Source organism: Taudactylus pleione, unplaced genomic scaffold (genome assembly GCF_031769625.1).
Source record: "Taudactylus pleione unplaced genomic scaffold, aTauple2 ptg000612l, whole genome shotgun sequence".
NCBI classification, from domain to species: Eukaryota; Metazoa; Chordata; class Amphibia; order Anura; family Myobatrachidae; genus Taudactylus; species Taudactylus pleione.
In genome coordinates this window covers 3,769,630-3,785,000 of record NW_028285014.1, presented here as the reverse complement: position 1 = coordinate 3,785,000, position 15,371 = coordinate 3,769,630, and the positions used below count along the sequence as shown (strand labels likewise).

Sequence of the window (15,371 nt, the reverse complement as noted above, 5' to 3'; positions counted from 1 at the left end):
TTACCCACAGCTGTATATAATTTTATATATAAGTGCATTCTTCAAGGCTGGCTGTATTATCATCATCTGTGGTGCTGATCTCTCAGGCAGATTGCATGAGTTATATTGACACGCAAATATAGCCTCAGAGTTTATACATAACACATTGCTGTAGCCTGTGCACCAGATTTAGAATTACATCTGCATGCTTTCTCTGAGAATTAGCATTGAGCCTAATATCTGCCTGTGTATGCATTGTACAGCCTCCTGTTCCAGTTGCTGGGGAACTGGAAGTCCCAACAAGTTCTGCTAGGTCATGCTGAGATTTGTTGTTTCTCTGGATGCCTTGCAAGGAGTCATTAAGAATCTGATTTTTAATCAGGCCCCAGTCGAGAGCCAATCAGCAGTGGCTGCTGGTCCGCGAGTTCCGGTTGGTTTGCGACCGGCGCCTGATGAAAAATTACATCGGCGCCGTATCACCAGGGCACACAAGAATATAGGTTGGTGGATGGACACAAGGGGGAGGTGAGATGCTCCCAGAGGCACACAGGGAAAGTTGCTCGAGGGGGTGGCATAATAGCCTAGATAAGGGGCAATACTGTGTGGGGCATAATGTATTATAAGGAGCATTACTGTGTGTGGCATAATGTGTAAGAGGCATTACTGTGGGGCATAATGTATAAGGAGCACTACTACTGTGGGGCATAATGTATAAGGGCACTACTACTGCATGGCATAATGTGGTATAAGGGGCACTACAACTCTGTGGCATAATGTGTTATTATAAGTAGTACAACTATGGAATAACGTGAATGGGAGGCCCCTTAAAAATTTTGCTATGGGGCCAACAAAGTTCTAGTTACACCTCTGACACTATCTGTACTAATAGTATAAGTAAAACACACTGGGTGACCTGTGACATTATGTAATTCATAAAGCTGTTTTAGGTCCTCCTCTGGGCCTGACCACATAAGCAGTAAGTCGTCTATAAAACGAGAATATAGAACAAGACTATTGGAGATTACTGGCTTATCAAAAAATGAGTGTTTAAGGTATATATATCAGCACATTGTACACCATTTTTATATTCCTGATGACGGGCATGTGCCCGAAACGTTGAATTAAAGTTTCTATTTGGTACATTATACTATATACACACACACACGCGCACATAACTTGAGTGCCGCCATAACTGGAGTTATATACACACGCACACACATATATATATATATATATATATATAATAATATATATGTGTGGCACTGTATATGTGTATACTGTAAGTGTGCATGTCTATAACGGAACATTTGTATGTGTATAAGTGTGTGTGTATATGTGTGATGCAGATATCATTTATATGTGAAATTATTGTGTTTTTCAAGGCTTAGAATGTGTTTTATGTTGCTTAATCCTCGCTTTACATGTTTTTTGTTTAAACATTGAGTTTGTTTAAAGTACCAATAAATGTATAAGGTATAACGTTATTGACCGTTTACATTTGTATTCCTGTGAATGGCTGGGTAGGGACCCCAGTTCATTGCTTTGCCCATGGCCTAAAAATGCTGGTAAGACGGCCCTGGTTGAAGTTCTGGCACCCAGGGAAGAAAAAGTTGCCTACCCCTGGATTAGAAGATGGACACAAGGGTTATATGGAACAAAATTACTCACCAAATCCCCCTTATGGCTCATTGTTTTTAGGTTTGGGGTCGATCCCAACTTACATCCACAGGAGTTTCTCAGGTTCCCCCAAACCTGCTCTTTGCTGTCGTCCCTGGGAAAGACATGGAGGTGTAATATGAATGCAATACCCAATGTTTTTTTTTTTTTTAAACAAATTTATTGTTCGATCGCCACAAATGTTTACCAGCAATGGCTCATCAACATAAAATACTGCAGAGAGTTCACATTGCACTTACCGTGATGTATAAGAGTATCCAACAAAGGGAAGGTTGACTCCAAGAGGAGAGCTGTCCCCAACATCTGATATGGTCTCCTGAGAAGAACAAGTGGTTTACAATTATTATTTTGGCTTTGGGTCACTTTCAAAATGAATTAGATCAGCCTGCAGATGGATGGGGCTGCTTTCCTGATTACATATGCAATGACCTATTGTATCGCTATAAGTTTAACAATGACGTAGCAAAAATATACTAATAACGCCGGAGCCGTCTGAGGACAAAAGACGTCCGCTGCCGGCATTGCAGATCCCAGTTTGGCTTCCGAAGAAGCAGCATCGGGTGACCATCGGTTGTGGCATCGGCCACCTGTGTATGCCTAAGGCTACTCGGAATGGTCGCCTCATCTCCATTGCAAACCCTGGACTCGTCACTCCCACAAAATGGAGGCAACATGCCTCTGTTTTGTTTAAATGGTCCAAGTCGCCGCCCCCAAACATCTGCAGCATGTCAATCATGCAGCGGCTTAAGGGGCACTGCGGGCGATCTCGCAGCACTCGAACTTCACATGTGCGGTACAGATCCTGCGCATGTGCAGATTAAAAACCATCACAGCTGCACGCAGACCATCGGGTCTGCATACATCTCTGACCCAGACCCACTTTACACATATTAACTATATGAGATGTACACAAACCCAACATGGATATATACATTCTGTGCTAGGAACCCCAAAGCCTGTATCATACCTTCTAAAGGGCACAGGTGGAGAAGTTGCAGATAGAAACCAATTAGCTTCTCACTATAATGTTATAGAATGTACAAGATAAATGATAGCTAGATGCTGATTGGTTGCAGCTACTACACTTGTGCTCTTTAGGTTTGATAGAACCCCCCCTTAGATGTAAATATTAGTCTGTATCACAGCGTGGCTCATTGTGAATTCCATGTGCTGAAATTCTACCTTGGACCTGAAAGGTTTTACTTGTCCACTGAGAAGTCTAAAAATAATATGTTGGAAATATAAGTGCCAGAAGTCAGTATTAAAGGTACTTCAGCGGCGTTGCAAAGAGGGTGTGGACCGCCCCAGGTGACATCATCTGAGTGAGGTGGTGACTGAAGCCTGCACAAAAATGTCTTCATGCAGCGCCCGACTCCCGCTCACTGAGGAGGAGCCGTCACTGCAGCAAGAAGGATTTCCCTCTCCCGTGCTGATGCAGGTATCAGAGGGATAGAGGGTACATTCTTTATTATCATTACATAATAAATCTTATACATATTTCTTTACATGTAATCATATGTTTTGATTCCTAATATATGATCTTACTGTTACTTTGAGCTGCAGAGGGGGGGCGGAGTTGGAGAAAGAGTCCAGGGAGGACTATTCTCTACACTAAAGAAAATTATATTATAATAATAGTCCACTATAAATTATTAATGGATATTTCTCTGTGTTAACATTAGTTTCTAATATATATTAACATACTCTATTCAATTACTGTTTTGTTTTTGTTTTTTTAAACTTATGGTTTTTTTTGCCTTTTCTATATCTTTTGTTTTTTTTTTCACTTTTACCACTTTAAACACATTTAGGCTGAGCGCATAATATTGTAATGTAAAGGTATAATTTTATTTTTGCTAGTTGTAGGTCACTGCTAAAGCCATTACATTCACTGGGGGCGATTCCATTCAACGCAAATTGAATAGCGCCGGGAGCGAGCTCCCAGAGCTATTCAATTCAATGCGCTGTTTGGGCGGGCTAAGGATTTTTTCTCGCACCCCCCTGGGGATGCGAGGAGATATCTGACCAAAGTGCCGGGCGCGCAGCTGTTTCTCTGCTTAGCGCAGCGCTAACAGCCGCGCGCCCGGCCCTTTGGTCAGAGAATGTCGGTTAACGCGCCTTAACACCCTTGTTAAGGCGCGATAACCGGCATTCTCCGACGACACATAGCGCACTGAATTGAATAGCTTCGGGGGCTCGCTCCCTGCGCTATTCGATTCGGATAGAAATTAATCGCCCCCAATAATATAAGGGAATTATGTAACATTAGTACACAAACCATACTCTGTATGGTCTGATAGGAGAGGCGGTCCATGGAGGGGTGACACCAGGAGTTACTGCACTGGGTGACACCAACCCTAGTGACCATCTGAGGTGTTGTGGTATTTGTCTGCCACTGAATTCCCTCAGGGGAAAACTCTGACGCTTCTCCTCTAATACATGAAGATACTCACGCCTCCCCCAGTGATCATTTCTGACAGCTGATCTTCAACCACATCAAAATTTGAGGTGTCTGTTGCTCCACCTGACTCAGGAAGATAGGGTGGAGTGCAATCCCGCAATCCTTCCCAGTCAATGTCAGCAAACAGTGGATGCATCTGGAAATCATGGAATTCTCCAATACCCAGCCGGGATTCCCGCTCACAAATGAGGGATGAGATGAAGTCAAACGCCTCAGGTGGAATCCCACTCGCGGAGGCCGGAAAGGTAAAGTGTTCCTGGAAAAATATATAGTAAGATGACCTTCTCTTCTATTGTAACGCCAAGCAGTGAAGTCAAATATACAGAGTTTTTGGATGTATTTATGTCATGTACAATATTCTCAGACCCTGCTCAAACTAAAGAAAAACAATTATTCTCAGGCCCTGTCTATGTAAAGCTGGGTAAACATTTAACGATGTGTACCCAGCCGACCTATCGTGCGACGAGACCCGGCGGGGGTCCTGGCATCGGGAGCACTCGGTAGCATGGCCCTTGCTGATGATGTCACCCGTCGGACCTGTATGCAGGTCCGACAGGCGATGTCGCTGACGATGTGCGGGAGCGCTCATCGTCAGTGACATTGAGGGTACACACTAGATGATGTTGCTGACATATCGTCTAGTGTGTACCCGGCATAACACAGTAGGGAAAGTGATTTGTATACAGGCCCGGCAATTGTCTCCCCACCAGGTCCTGTTTGTGTCTCTCAGCAAAGGAATTCAGTTATTTTCAGGCCCTGTCTATGTAACGCAGTAGGAAAAGTGATTTGTATACATGATCTGCATACTGTATGTTTCCCGCCAGGTCCTGTATGTCTCTCTCAGCAGAGGAATTCAGTTATTCTCAGGTCCACATTATGTTTTACAGCAGGGAAAATTATATATTCCCAGGTTCTATCCCAGCAGAGAAAGTGAGGAGCTTATCTTACCCCACATTATAACAGCCCCAATGTCTCACAGAGAATCATATGTAACATATATCATGGACCAAAGTTCACCCACTTTATAATGAAGGATCTTTCCGTATGTTTCCACAACCGATTCTGCATAGAAGGGGGTGCGTCCAAAGAACATCTCGTAAGCACAAGCCCCTATTGACCACCAATCGCATTCAACACCATATGACAAAGTGTGGTCTTCAAGGGAAAGAAGGATTTCGGGGGACAGGTAGTCAGGAGTCCCCACAGCAACAGAGCAGGAAACCTTGGAGAAAAGTGAGAAGTCTTAAGTGAATAATTGGAATATTAGAGTGGTCAGGAGCGGAGAGTAAGACGTGGGTTGACTTTACCGTGTCGTCTTCCCGTAGCTTCAGGCAAGAACCAAAGTCCCCAAGATGGATGTGACCCGACCGGTTTAAAAGCATGTTGTCTGGTTTTATATCCCTGAAGAAGAAGGAGGAAAGATTGTGGAGGAATATTAACACATTTATAACAAGTAATAAACCAAATCTTCTGCACAGCTTGTGATTCCCTCACCTGTGTATGTAGCCCAGAGAGTGGACGGAACTGACAGCCATGACCATCTCGGCCAGGTAGAAGATCGCCATGTGGGGAGGGAACCCATCTGTGAACTTACTGAGGAGGGAGAGGAGGTCACCTCCCACGTAGTAATCCATCACAAGGTACTAGAGAAGCAACAAATAAAAAGCTCAGTTGTCCTGTCGAAATCTGTAGATCACTGATGACTCCAAGTTCATGTACTTAACATCACTACCTCGGCGTAAAATAAAAGACATTCATATATAAAAGGAATGGCTACCAGGCTTTTTCACTCTGCAACCCTATAGAACAAGACTTTCTTTACTTCTCTAAAGCTGTGTACACACCTATGCAATCCACGGCCGAATCACTCGGATATCTGGTGATCGGGACAAGTTTTTTATAGGTTTGTATGCAGGAGGGTTAGCCAATAAACGGCGTATAACGCTTACGCAACAGTCGGGATTGGGAGGTCCCATCTTATGTGCTGTTTAATATTTGTCGGCCGACCTCGCGATTCCATAGAAGCCACGCGGAGCTATTTCTAGCACAGTGTACGGGGCTCACAGGGGGTTGCACTGAGTGCACACTGCTCAGCTGATCGGGAGCGTTTAACCCGATCAGCCCGCGATCACAAAGGTGTGTACCCAGCTTAAGTCACTGTCATCCTGCGAGAATAAAGTACTGACCATCTGTTCCGCTTCCTGCAGTCTATTGTGGAACTAATATCAGAGTCCCCCACTCTTCCGTTATACAGTATCTGACGTCATAGTGTATGTTTGCAGTAGGAGAAACTTACAAGATAATTGTCATCTTGAAAAGCAAAGTGCAGCTGTGTTATCCACCTCTTGTCTCCATTCACCAAAACTTCCCGCTCTTCATTGTAGCAGGCGACCTGCACACAGAACAGACATAAACAACATGTGACCTTGTTCATCCTCTTCCCTTGGCCTTTGCGGTCTCCCATTAATCCCCACACACCATCCCTCTATATGTCCTCTCCTCTCACATCTGATCTTTTCAGGAGGTCCCATTTGTTCATGATCTTCAAGGCATAAATTTGAGAGTTGCTTTTCTTCCGCACTACTGCAACCTGAAGACAAGAAATGAGAACATGGCTGAGCTACGGTACAGAGCAACTGGCCCAGATGAATTATGACATGTACCATAAACTGTATTCTACTGCTAATGTCCAAATATTTCTTCAGCTCCCAGGACACAATAGGACCAATGCTGGGGACAATGATGCCTTTACACATGGATATCGTACCGCAACAATGCCGGTTTTAACCATGCCATCACAAGATGCCAGTAACAGAACAAAGGCATTTAAAAGTATGTCCTTTTATTGCTATCACCATCTCAGAATGGCTGTTATAAGAGGTAATAATTAAAAAAAAATGCTTTGGAGCCCATTTATCAATAATCGGATACTCAATGCAATCTAGGCACGATATTAGCACGGCCTGTGATCACATTACAGCATGCGATATTAGTGCCGGAATGTATTAAATTGCACATGGGGCTCTGAAAGAAGCCTGTCCCTCCTATGTTTTCGGAAGTAAAGTGACCGCATCAGCTGTGTCTCTTTACTCCTCTCTTGGGACTACTGCGCATGCATGATCTACTAACCACACATGTGCAGCAACCGTGGTTAGGGAGGGATCTAAAGGAACTCTATCCCGGTTAGCAGAGCCATAACTAGACATTTTGGTGCCCTGTGCCAGAAAGAGCATTGGTGCCCCCCCATATTTTAAAGTGAGACAGCACACATTCAAAATCAGGGGCATGGACTTGTGGGAAAGGTATAGGGGCTCACAATAGTACCACCAATTCAAATTACGCCATACAGCGGTATAATCTTATTTCACATTACACCGCACATTAGGGTCCCTTATTCACATTATGCCACACAGTAGAGCCCCTAACACATTACACCGCACAGTAGAGCCCCTAACACATTACAACGCATAGTAGAGTCCCTTTGCACATTATGCCACGCAGTAGTGTCCCTCAATATGCCTTTATAAGTAAATCATGATTTCATTAATTCCAGCGCCCAGTGTCACTTCCAGTCCCAGCCATTTGTCGGTGTCTCTTCCAGCCCCCAACACTTACCTTCCTCTGGCCACCCGCTCGCCAGTCTGCGGCTCCTCTGCTAGAGAGACATGATGTCATGACGTCTCTCCCTGCAGACACTGCGGGAGACTGAGCACAAAAGACAGTCTCTGCCTGCTCCAATGTATATTAATAGCGGTGTGCCCGGCAGTAAAGAAGCTGGGCGCACCGCTACTAATATGCATTGCAGCAGGCACTAGGCAGTGGGAGCACTTACAGATCACAGTGGTAGCGGCCAGTTCCAACCACAGGGCATCTGCACTCTGCAGCCGTACCACCCTGGTTACAGCTCTTGTGGATAGTTTTGCAATCTTTATATGGCGTTTGTGCGGGGGCCAGGGTCAGATTAAAGATTGTGGGGGCCCCAGGGCAACTAAGTTGTGGGGGCCCCATAAAAGAAACTGCCAGGGTAAAATGCAGGATTTAGAGTGGGGTGGATATATAAATTGAGATAGATATATATTTATAGATAGAGATATAGACAGATATATATATATATATATATATATTATAGAGAGAGGAAGCGAGAAGGAAGAGAGAGACAGAGAGGGAGTAAGGAGAGAGAAAGGAAGGGAGAGAGGGAGGAAGGAACAGGGAGGGAGTAAGGGCAGAGAGAAAGGACAGGGAGGAAGGGAGGGAGTGAGAGAGATGGGGAGGGAAACAAAGAGGGAAATAGAAGAAGAGAGGGAGAGACAGATGGCTCTATTTATTAACATTATTTTTACTAAAATAAAGTGAGAAAGGGTGTTTTCACACCCTTTTCACATTATTTTAGTTTCACCTAAATTTACTAAAAGGGCAATTGGAGTAGAATTCGTAAAATTCGACTCCAAGCCCTAATTATCACATATTTTTAGTAAACAGATCACATTTCCCAAAATTGTAATGGGATATGCTATCTGCCTGAGATTTACTAAAAATATAATGTAAAAAAAATACCGGGGGAAGCCCTGTGATAATAACGACACCTGGAGGTGGCATTATCCATACTTTCCTCTGGTTACCGGACTCCTGCTCTGCTCTAACAGGCAGAGCAGAGCCAGGTCCCAGTGATCACCTGTGTGGTCAAAACACCACAAGCTGATCACTACAAAAAAATAGTAAAAAAACCAAAAACCTGCATCCAGGGCCGGTGATCGGTGCTCTGGTGATATCCTCCGTGGGTCCGGTCAGCTGGTTTCCCATCCTACACTGTGACCCGGTCAGCTGACCGAGTCACAGTGCAGGATGGGAGACCAGCTGAACGGAGACATGGAGGACATCACTGGAGCTCCGTACACCAGAGGTAAGTGAAATTAAGGGGGGGGGGGTCGCGATCACAAGGGGTGTAGGGGTGGTCGGTCGGCCCATGCACCTTGTCACTGTATTTTTTCCAAAAACTACAGTGGTAAGGCTGCAGAGGGGATTTGCAGGGACAGAGCTTTATCGCAAGGGATTTTTAATAAAGTCTTGTGACATTGCCTGCAATGCGATTTCAGTCGGTAATATCACACTACAGTCTGCAATTTAATTCGGATTGTATTAAATAGAGCCCAGAATGGGAGGGAGGAGGGGACAGAGGGGAAGAGAGAGCGAGAGAGAGAGAGGAAGGGAGCACACACACGAACCTCTTGCAGCTTCAGCAGGCAACCCATCAGCCTTCGGATGGGGGCGGGCACTTCACTGCATTAGGCCCCGCTCCCTACCCGTGCACCCGCGAATCGCAGCATTATGTCAACAAGGGAGTGTGGCTTCCATAGACAGCCACTGTCGGTCTGTGAATCAGTGGCAGTGAGAGGGTTATTTCACACTTGCCGGTTTTGGACGGACGGCAAAATAATGCCCAGTTTTTTGCCGGGTGTTAAATTGAATTAATCATGGAAGTGGGTGGCTCCTTTCTGACGGCACGGCACGATCGCCGTGTTACAGCTGGGAATATCCACTGACAAGGACGGCTGCCCTGCAAGACAGTGGTATATAGGAAACAATGTTTCCTTTCATGCTCGCCGGCAGGCTTTTCCTGCTGCTGCGCATGCCCAGAAACCCCCCCCCATTAAAAACGGTTCAAAGCCGCTGCATGTGAAAGGCACTGAGTGCCTGAAAAAAAAAGGCCAGCTTTTGCCTGTGTTTTTGCTGGCCGGGCAAAACTGGCAAGTGTGAAATAGGCCGCCATGGTGAGTGGCCAGGTTCCAGTCAATATTTTCAGCAGTGTGGGGGCCCCTGGATGACCGCCACTTTCGCCCCTCTAATCCGGCCCTGGCTGGGGCCAAGCTCCGACAGCATTACATCCCCCATAGAAATCTACGAGGGTTGTGGCTGCTGTCGGAAATGGAGGGATCACAGGAGATATCGTAGATATTTAGGGGATACATAATATTTTGGGTATTTTCCAAATGGATGTTTACAGGGAATATGCCGAAAATATTTAATTATAATGGGCCCAGTTATCTTGTTGGTACCTGGTCTGTATTCTGAATCAATCGACTTTTCTGTATCTTATTATAACGCCGTTAGTACTGTTTTGTCGGTGCCTTGCACCCTATGTATACCGCAACCACTAGTTACCGCAACTGCTTTCCCTGCTAGTTCCCCTTTATACATAGCAGGAATATTTTAATTAAAAAATTTTATATTTGCCGTGATATGGAACCTTAATGATTCCGGCAGCTCCACGATTATTAATACAGTCATAGGCCCCTCAGTGAGGTGCAAACATTTATATTCTATTGTGGAGCATTCTAAAAAAAAAAAAAAAAAATGTTATCATGTGAACGTGACACATTGTGATCACGAGCCTCATGGGTACTCTTTAATACTGAGCAAGTGTACCTGACATCATAATTGCACTGTATAGTCTCCTTTCGGGACCACAATCCCCTTCAAGGTATGTTTATTTGGCAATAATGCAAGTCCAGAGCATAAAAATGGAAAATGAGAATTGCCGTCAGCATACAAAATGTCAGCAATTGTACAGTATGGTAGGACAATATGGAAACCCAGGGTCATTTCCAGGACAAAAGTATCGAGAGACAAATCTCTAATATCTAGGACTACTCCTGGAAAATAGAGACAGTGGGCAGCTAAGCCAAACCTTTCTTTAGGTGTTGTCCCTCAAAATGTACTCCATGCTTAGAAGACATACCCAAAAATATACGTATTATTTGGACTCATTTTCTCAGGAATGTGGGTTAACCTCCATATGCAGCCATTCTAAGCACAGAACTCTAAGACATGACCAAAGTCCACCATTTTTTCATTGTTGTAGCCACAAGGATCATTGACATGGTCCGGACAGTGCTTATAAAGAATGCTGGGACTTCTGGTGGTATTTTATTACAGGGTCTACGGTACGTGTTTTACCTATACCCAAGCAAGCAGAATGTCTACTCCCAAATAACTTGCTTTCTGTACAGAATAACTGGCAGCCATACTTTAGTGACAGATGTTTCAAATAAAAATTAGAGACACATTCTTCAAATGAAACACACAGCATGTTACTGTGCTGCACATGCATTGATTTGATGTGCATAGCTTTCGAATGAATAAGGCGTAAAAAAAACAACTATATCTAATTTTAAAATGCGAGTCCCTATACACTTTGTTCTGTTGAGTCATCCTGGTGGCAAGTATTCAAAACACACCCCAATCGGATGGCTAATATGTAATACAGCCCCAAGCTGATGGCAAGTATACAAAGCAGCAGGTCTGCTCTTGTGGAGCAGTCAGGTTGAGGGTGACAGGATGCTCCTTGTTTCAGGATCTTACCACACTGTTTTCTTATGTGTGTCTGTCAGCAATGAAACAATCCATCAATCATTATTAATTAGGTGTACTACCTGTAACAGTAGCTACTTACTCTGTTGTCATTGCTTATTTCTTCCCTATCGTTGAGATATATGGAGTTGAGATATGGAGGTGGTAGAGGCCATGGAACCAACTCTGGGGGCAGTGGTTGCTGGGGAGCAGGGGCGCAGAGAGGGTTTTTGGACGGGTACTAATTACCAGTACAGGGCTTATTTGGGAGTTTGGATCAGTCAAGGAAGCAGGAGAGTCTATGCCTCCCCCACACCCGTGCATGTACAATATTTAAAGTTAATCTATTTGCAAGCCCCACCTCTGTGATTGGCATCACACCTTTCTCTTGCAATGGGGTCCACTAGATGTCTGGGTGGCCATGCTGGGGAGACTGATTAGATAGGTAGACCTGCCAAACTGCAACACAGATAAGTTCAGGGATTGAGCAGAAGGACAAAAGCTTGCTTGATAGTGTTAGGGCAGGGAGGGACAAAAATTTTAAATCTAGGGGCCTGATTCACTACAGATCGCAGCTGCGATTACGCACGCAGTTCTGCTGTGAAAATAAGCTAATGACTGTAACTGCTCACCCGGCAACAGAGACGCCCACTACCGTTTTTGCACATCCGGAAGACCTCACAATCCTGCGTATACATCAGTAACATCGGACCCTTACGCAGAATTACAGCAGTTCTGTACTCAAGCCGCGTATGCCGTCTCAGTGGTTAATTTATGCACGCCCAGGAAAGTGTTCAAATGGACAGTCATTCCTAGGTTTCTTTCGCCACTCCCCCGTCACCACCCCCCAAACGCGGACGTTCCGTCCCTCAATCTGCGATGGCTTTGTATCTGTGTAATTGATCGTAGTGCGATCCCAATGTAACTTACGCACAAACTGCGGTGCATAAGCATGCGCAGTATGCACCATCGGCTGATCTGCGTACACCTTTGCAATTGTGATCCATAATAAATCAGGCCCTAGGTCCGCAAAACAATCTGATGGCTTGGTATACAGCATATGCAGAACTGATAGCTAAGATTACATTCAGACCTCAATCTGATCGCTAGTCTACACTCTGAGACATATTCAATTGGCTGCATGATTTTTGTGGTAAAATTTACAGGGGGCATCGTGACCATATTTTCATAACCAATTTGAAAAAAAAAATGGTTTCGGTAATTTTAACCTGAAAACCCCATGGGTAGTTTAACATTTTTTTTTTAATTTTTTTTATTTATTTATTTTTTTAGAGAAGCCTGTACAGGAAAAAAAATAAAAATGTTGGCTAACAGTAATAATGTTTATTACTGACCTACAGAAAAATATAAAAAAAATGCTGCGCATTAAAAAAAAAAAAAGAAAGCAAACTTTTTTTTTAGTTTAATTACAAATGATTAAACTAAAAAAAGCAAAAAATAAATAAATCACAATACTGTTGGCTTTATTTAAATAAATCCCCAAAACAGCTGTCTCCACTTGACTAGACAGCCTAGAAACAGTTTTTATAAAAATTTTTTTGCTTTTACATTTTTTGCTCAAAACTATAGTTACAGTGCATCCGGAAAGTATTCACGACGCTCCACTTTTTCCACATTTTGTTATGTTACAGCGTTATTCCAAATGGAATAAATTAATTTTTGTCCTCAAAATTCTACACACAATACCCCATAATGACAACATGTAAAAAGTTTTTTTTTTTTTAGATTTTTGCAAATTTAATACAAAAAAAACAACAACTAAGAAATCACATGTACATAAGTATTCCCAACCTTTGCTCAATACTTTGTTGATGCACCTTTGGCAGCAATTACAGCCTCAAGTCTTTTTGAATATGATGCCACAAGCTTGGCACACCTATCTTTGGGCAGTTTCGCCCATTCCTCTTTGCAGCACCTCTAATGCTCCATCAGGTTGGATGGGAAGCATCGGTGCACAGCCTTTTCAGATCTCTCCAGAGATGTTCACTTGGATTCAAGTCTGGGCTCTGACTGGGCCACTCAAGGACATTCACAGAGTTGTCCTGAAGACACTCCTTTGGTATCTTGGCTATGTGCTTAGGGTCATTGGACCTCATTCAGAGGCGGTCGCTCGGGAGCGATCGGTCACACCCAAAGTGACCGAGAAAATGCAAAACTAGCGCTCAGTCGCAAAGCACATCATAAGAGCGGAAACACCCACAACAATGAAAGCACACCTCCTATCTCTACGGCCTAATTCAGAGTCGGTCGCAGGCGGCAACCTACATCAGCACGATTAACACCTGTTACATTGTTAATTGCCTACAAACATCGGTTGAGGCAGTAACCATCGCCAGCACTCGCAATGCTTAAGGTAGAATTTTGTTTCTCATGGTCTGAGAGTCCTTCAGGTGCATTTTGGCAAACTCCAGACGGGCTGCCATGTGCTTTTTACTAAGGAGTGGCTTCCGTCTGGCCACTACTATACAGGCCTGATTGGTGGATTGCTGCAGAGATGGTTGTCCTTCTGGAAGGTTCTCCTATCTCCACAGTGGAATGCTGTAGCTCTGACAGAGTGACCATCGGGTTCTTGGTCACCTTCCTGACTAGGGCCCTTCTCCCCTGATCACTCAGTTTAGACGGCCGGCCAACTCTAAGAAGAGTCCTGGTGGTTTCGAACTTCTTTCAATTACGGATGATGGAGGCCACTATGCTCATTGGGACCTTCAAAGCAGCAGATATTTTTCTGTACCCTTCTCCAGATTTGTGCCTCGAGACAATCCTGTCTCTGAGGTCTACAGACAATTCCTTGGACTTCATGCCTGGTTTGTGCTCTGACATGCACTGTCAAGTGTGAGACCTTATATAAAGAGGTTTATGCCTTTCAAAATCATGTCCAATCAACTGAATTTACCAAGGTTGACTCCAATTAAGTTGTAGGAACATCTCAAGGATGATCAGTGGAAACAGGATGCACCTGAGCTCAATTTTGAGCTTCATGGCAAAGGCCGTAAACACTTATGTACATGTGATTTCTTAGGTTTTTTTTTTTTATTACATTACATTTGCAAATATCTCAAAAACACTTTTTACACGTTGTCAACATGGGGTATTGTGTGTAGAATTTTAAGGACAAAAATGAATGTATTCCATTTTGGAATAAGGCTGTAACATAACAAAATGTGGAAAAAGTGAAGCATTGTGAATACTTTCCGGATGCACTGTAGATTTTAAAAGCAATCTTCTCATACAGAGGTTAAACATTACATTAGAGATTAGTCATTAGGGCAGAGATCGACACATACCATGCATAGTCCTTACCTCGCTGAAAGCTCCTCGTCCAATCACTTTTAGAATGTCAAAATCACTTCTCTTCATCCTCTGTTCCCGTAAACTCTGGACTAATGGCTCTGCTGCAAACCGACAAATGCACATGATACATAGAGATTTTGCATACTGAATACCTATACACAGTATGGATAGCAATGTCCTACATATACCAGTATATCTCATGTATATAGAGCAGTGATTCCCCATAAGTGTGTTGGGGAGCATGATGTAACCCTGCTATGTTTTGGGAAAAATATTCATAAGGCATTTATGTCACAAGATAAAAAAAATGGAAAATGTCTAAATAAACTGTGAGATGCATAGAAGTCTGAAACTACAAGCCATTGTTATACTAAAGGTGTTTTCCTGTATAGGACTCCAACCTAAGTAGGGTACCAAACTCATATAGTAACCTATATTAAGTGTACCTGTCACACAAAGTGGATGTACGAGAGCTAATTGAAAAGTAATGAGACTGATTTTTTTTATTCTACATCAGTTGACTCCACAGGATCTGAACATTTTTCTTTTTCAAAGTAGTGTCCTTCACATTCAGTACATTTTTTTGCAGCGTTTC

General features: G+C 43.6%; 1 protein-coding gene across 6 annotated transcripts in view; it reads right to left on the bottom strand.

Moving 5' to 3' along the window:
• DMPK (DM1 protein kinase) overlaps positions 1-15,371 on the bottom strand; it is a 46,725-nt gene that overhangs the window by 21,460 nt on the left and 9,894 nt on the right. For 4 of the 6 annotated variants that reach the window (XM_088454331.1, XM_088454335.1, XM_088454334.1 and 1 more), the window contains exons 3-11: positions 14,786-14,877; positions 6,624-6,707; positions 6,414-6,509; positions 5,612-5,760; positions 5,425-5,518; positions 5,139-5,339; positions 4,110-4,373; positions 1,896-1,972; positions 1,648-1,750 (exon numbers count right to left, since the gene is read on the bottom strand). In XM_088454331.1, the coding sequence (XP_088310457.1) occupies positions 1,648-1,750; positions 1,896-1,972; positions 4,110-4,373; positions 5,139-5,339; positions 5,425-5,518; positions 5,612-5,760; positions 6,414-6,509; positions 6,624-6,707; positions 14,786-14,877 (1,160 nt within the window). Of the gene's footprint in view, positions 1-1,647; positions 1,751-1,895; positions 1,973-4,109; positions 4,374-5,138; positions 5,340-5,424; positions 5,519-5,611; positions 5,761-6,413; positions 6,510-6,595; positions 6,708-14,785; positions 14,878-15,371 lie in introns of those variants that run through there. The other 2 variants (XM_088454332.1, XM_088454336.1) reach the window with 2 other exon arrangements.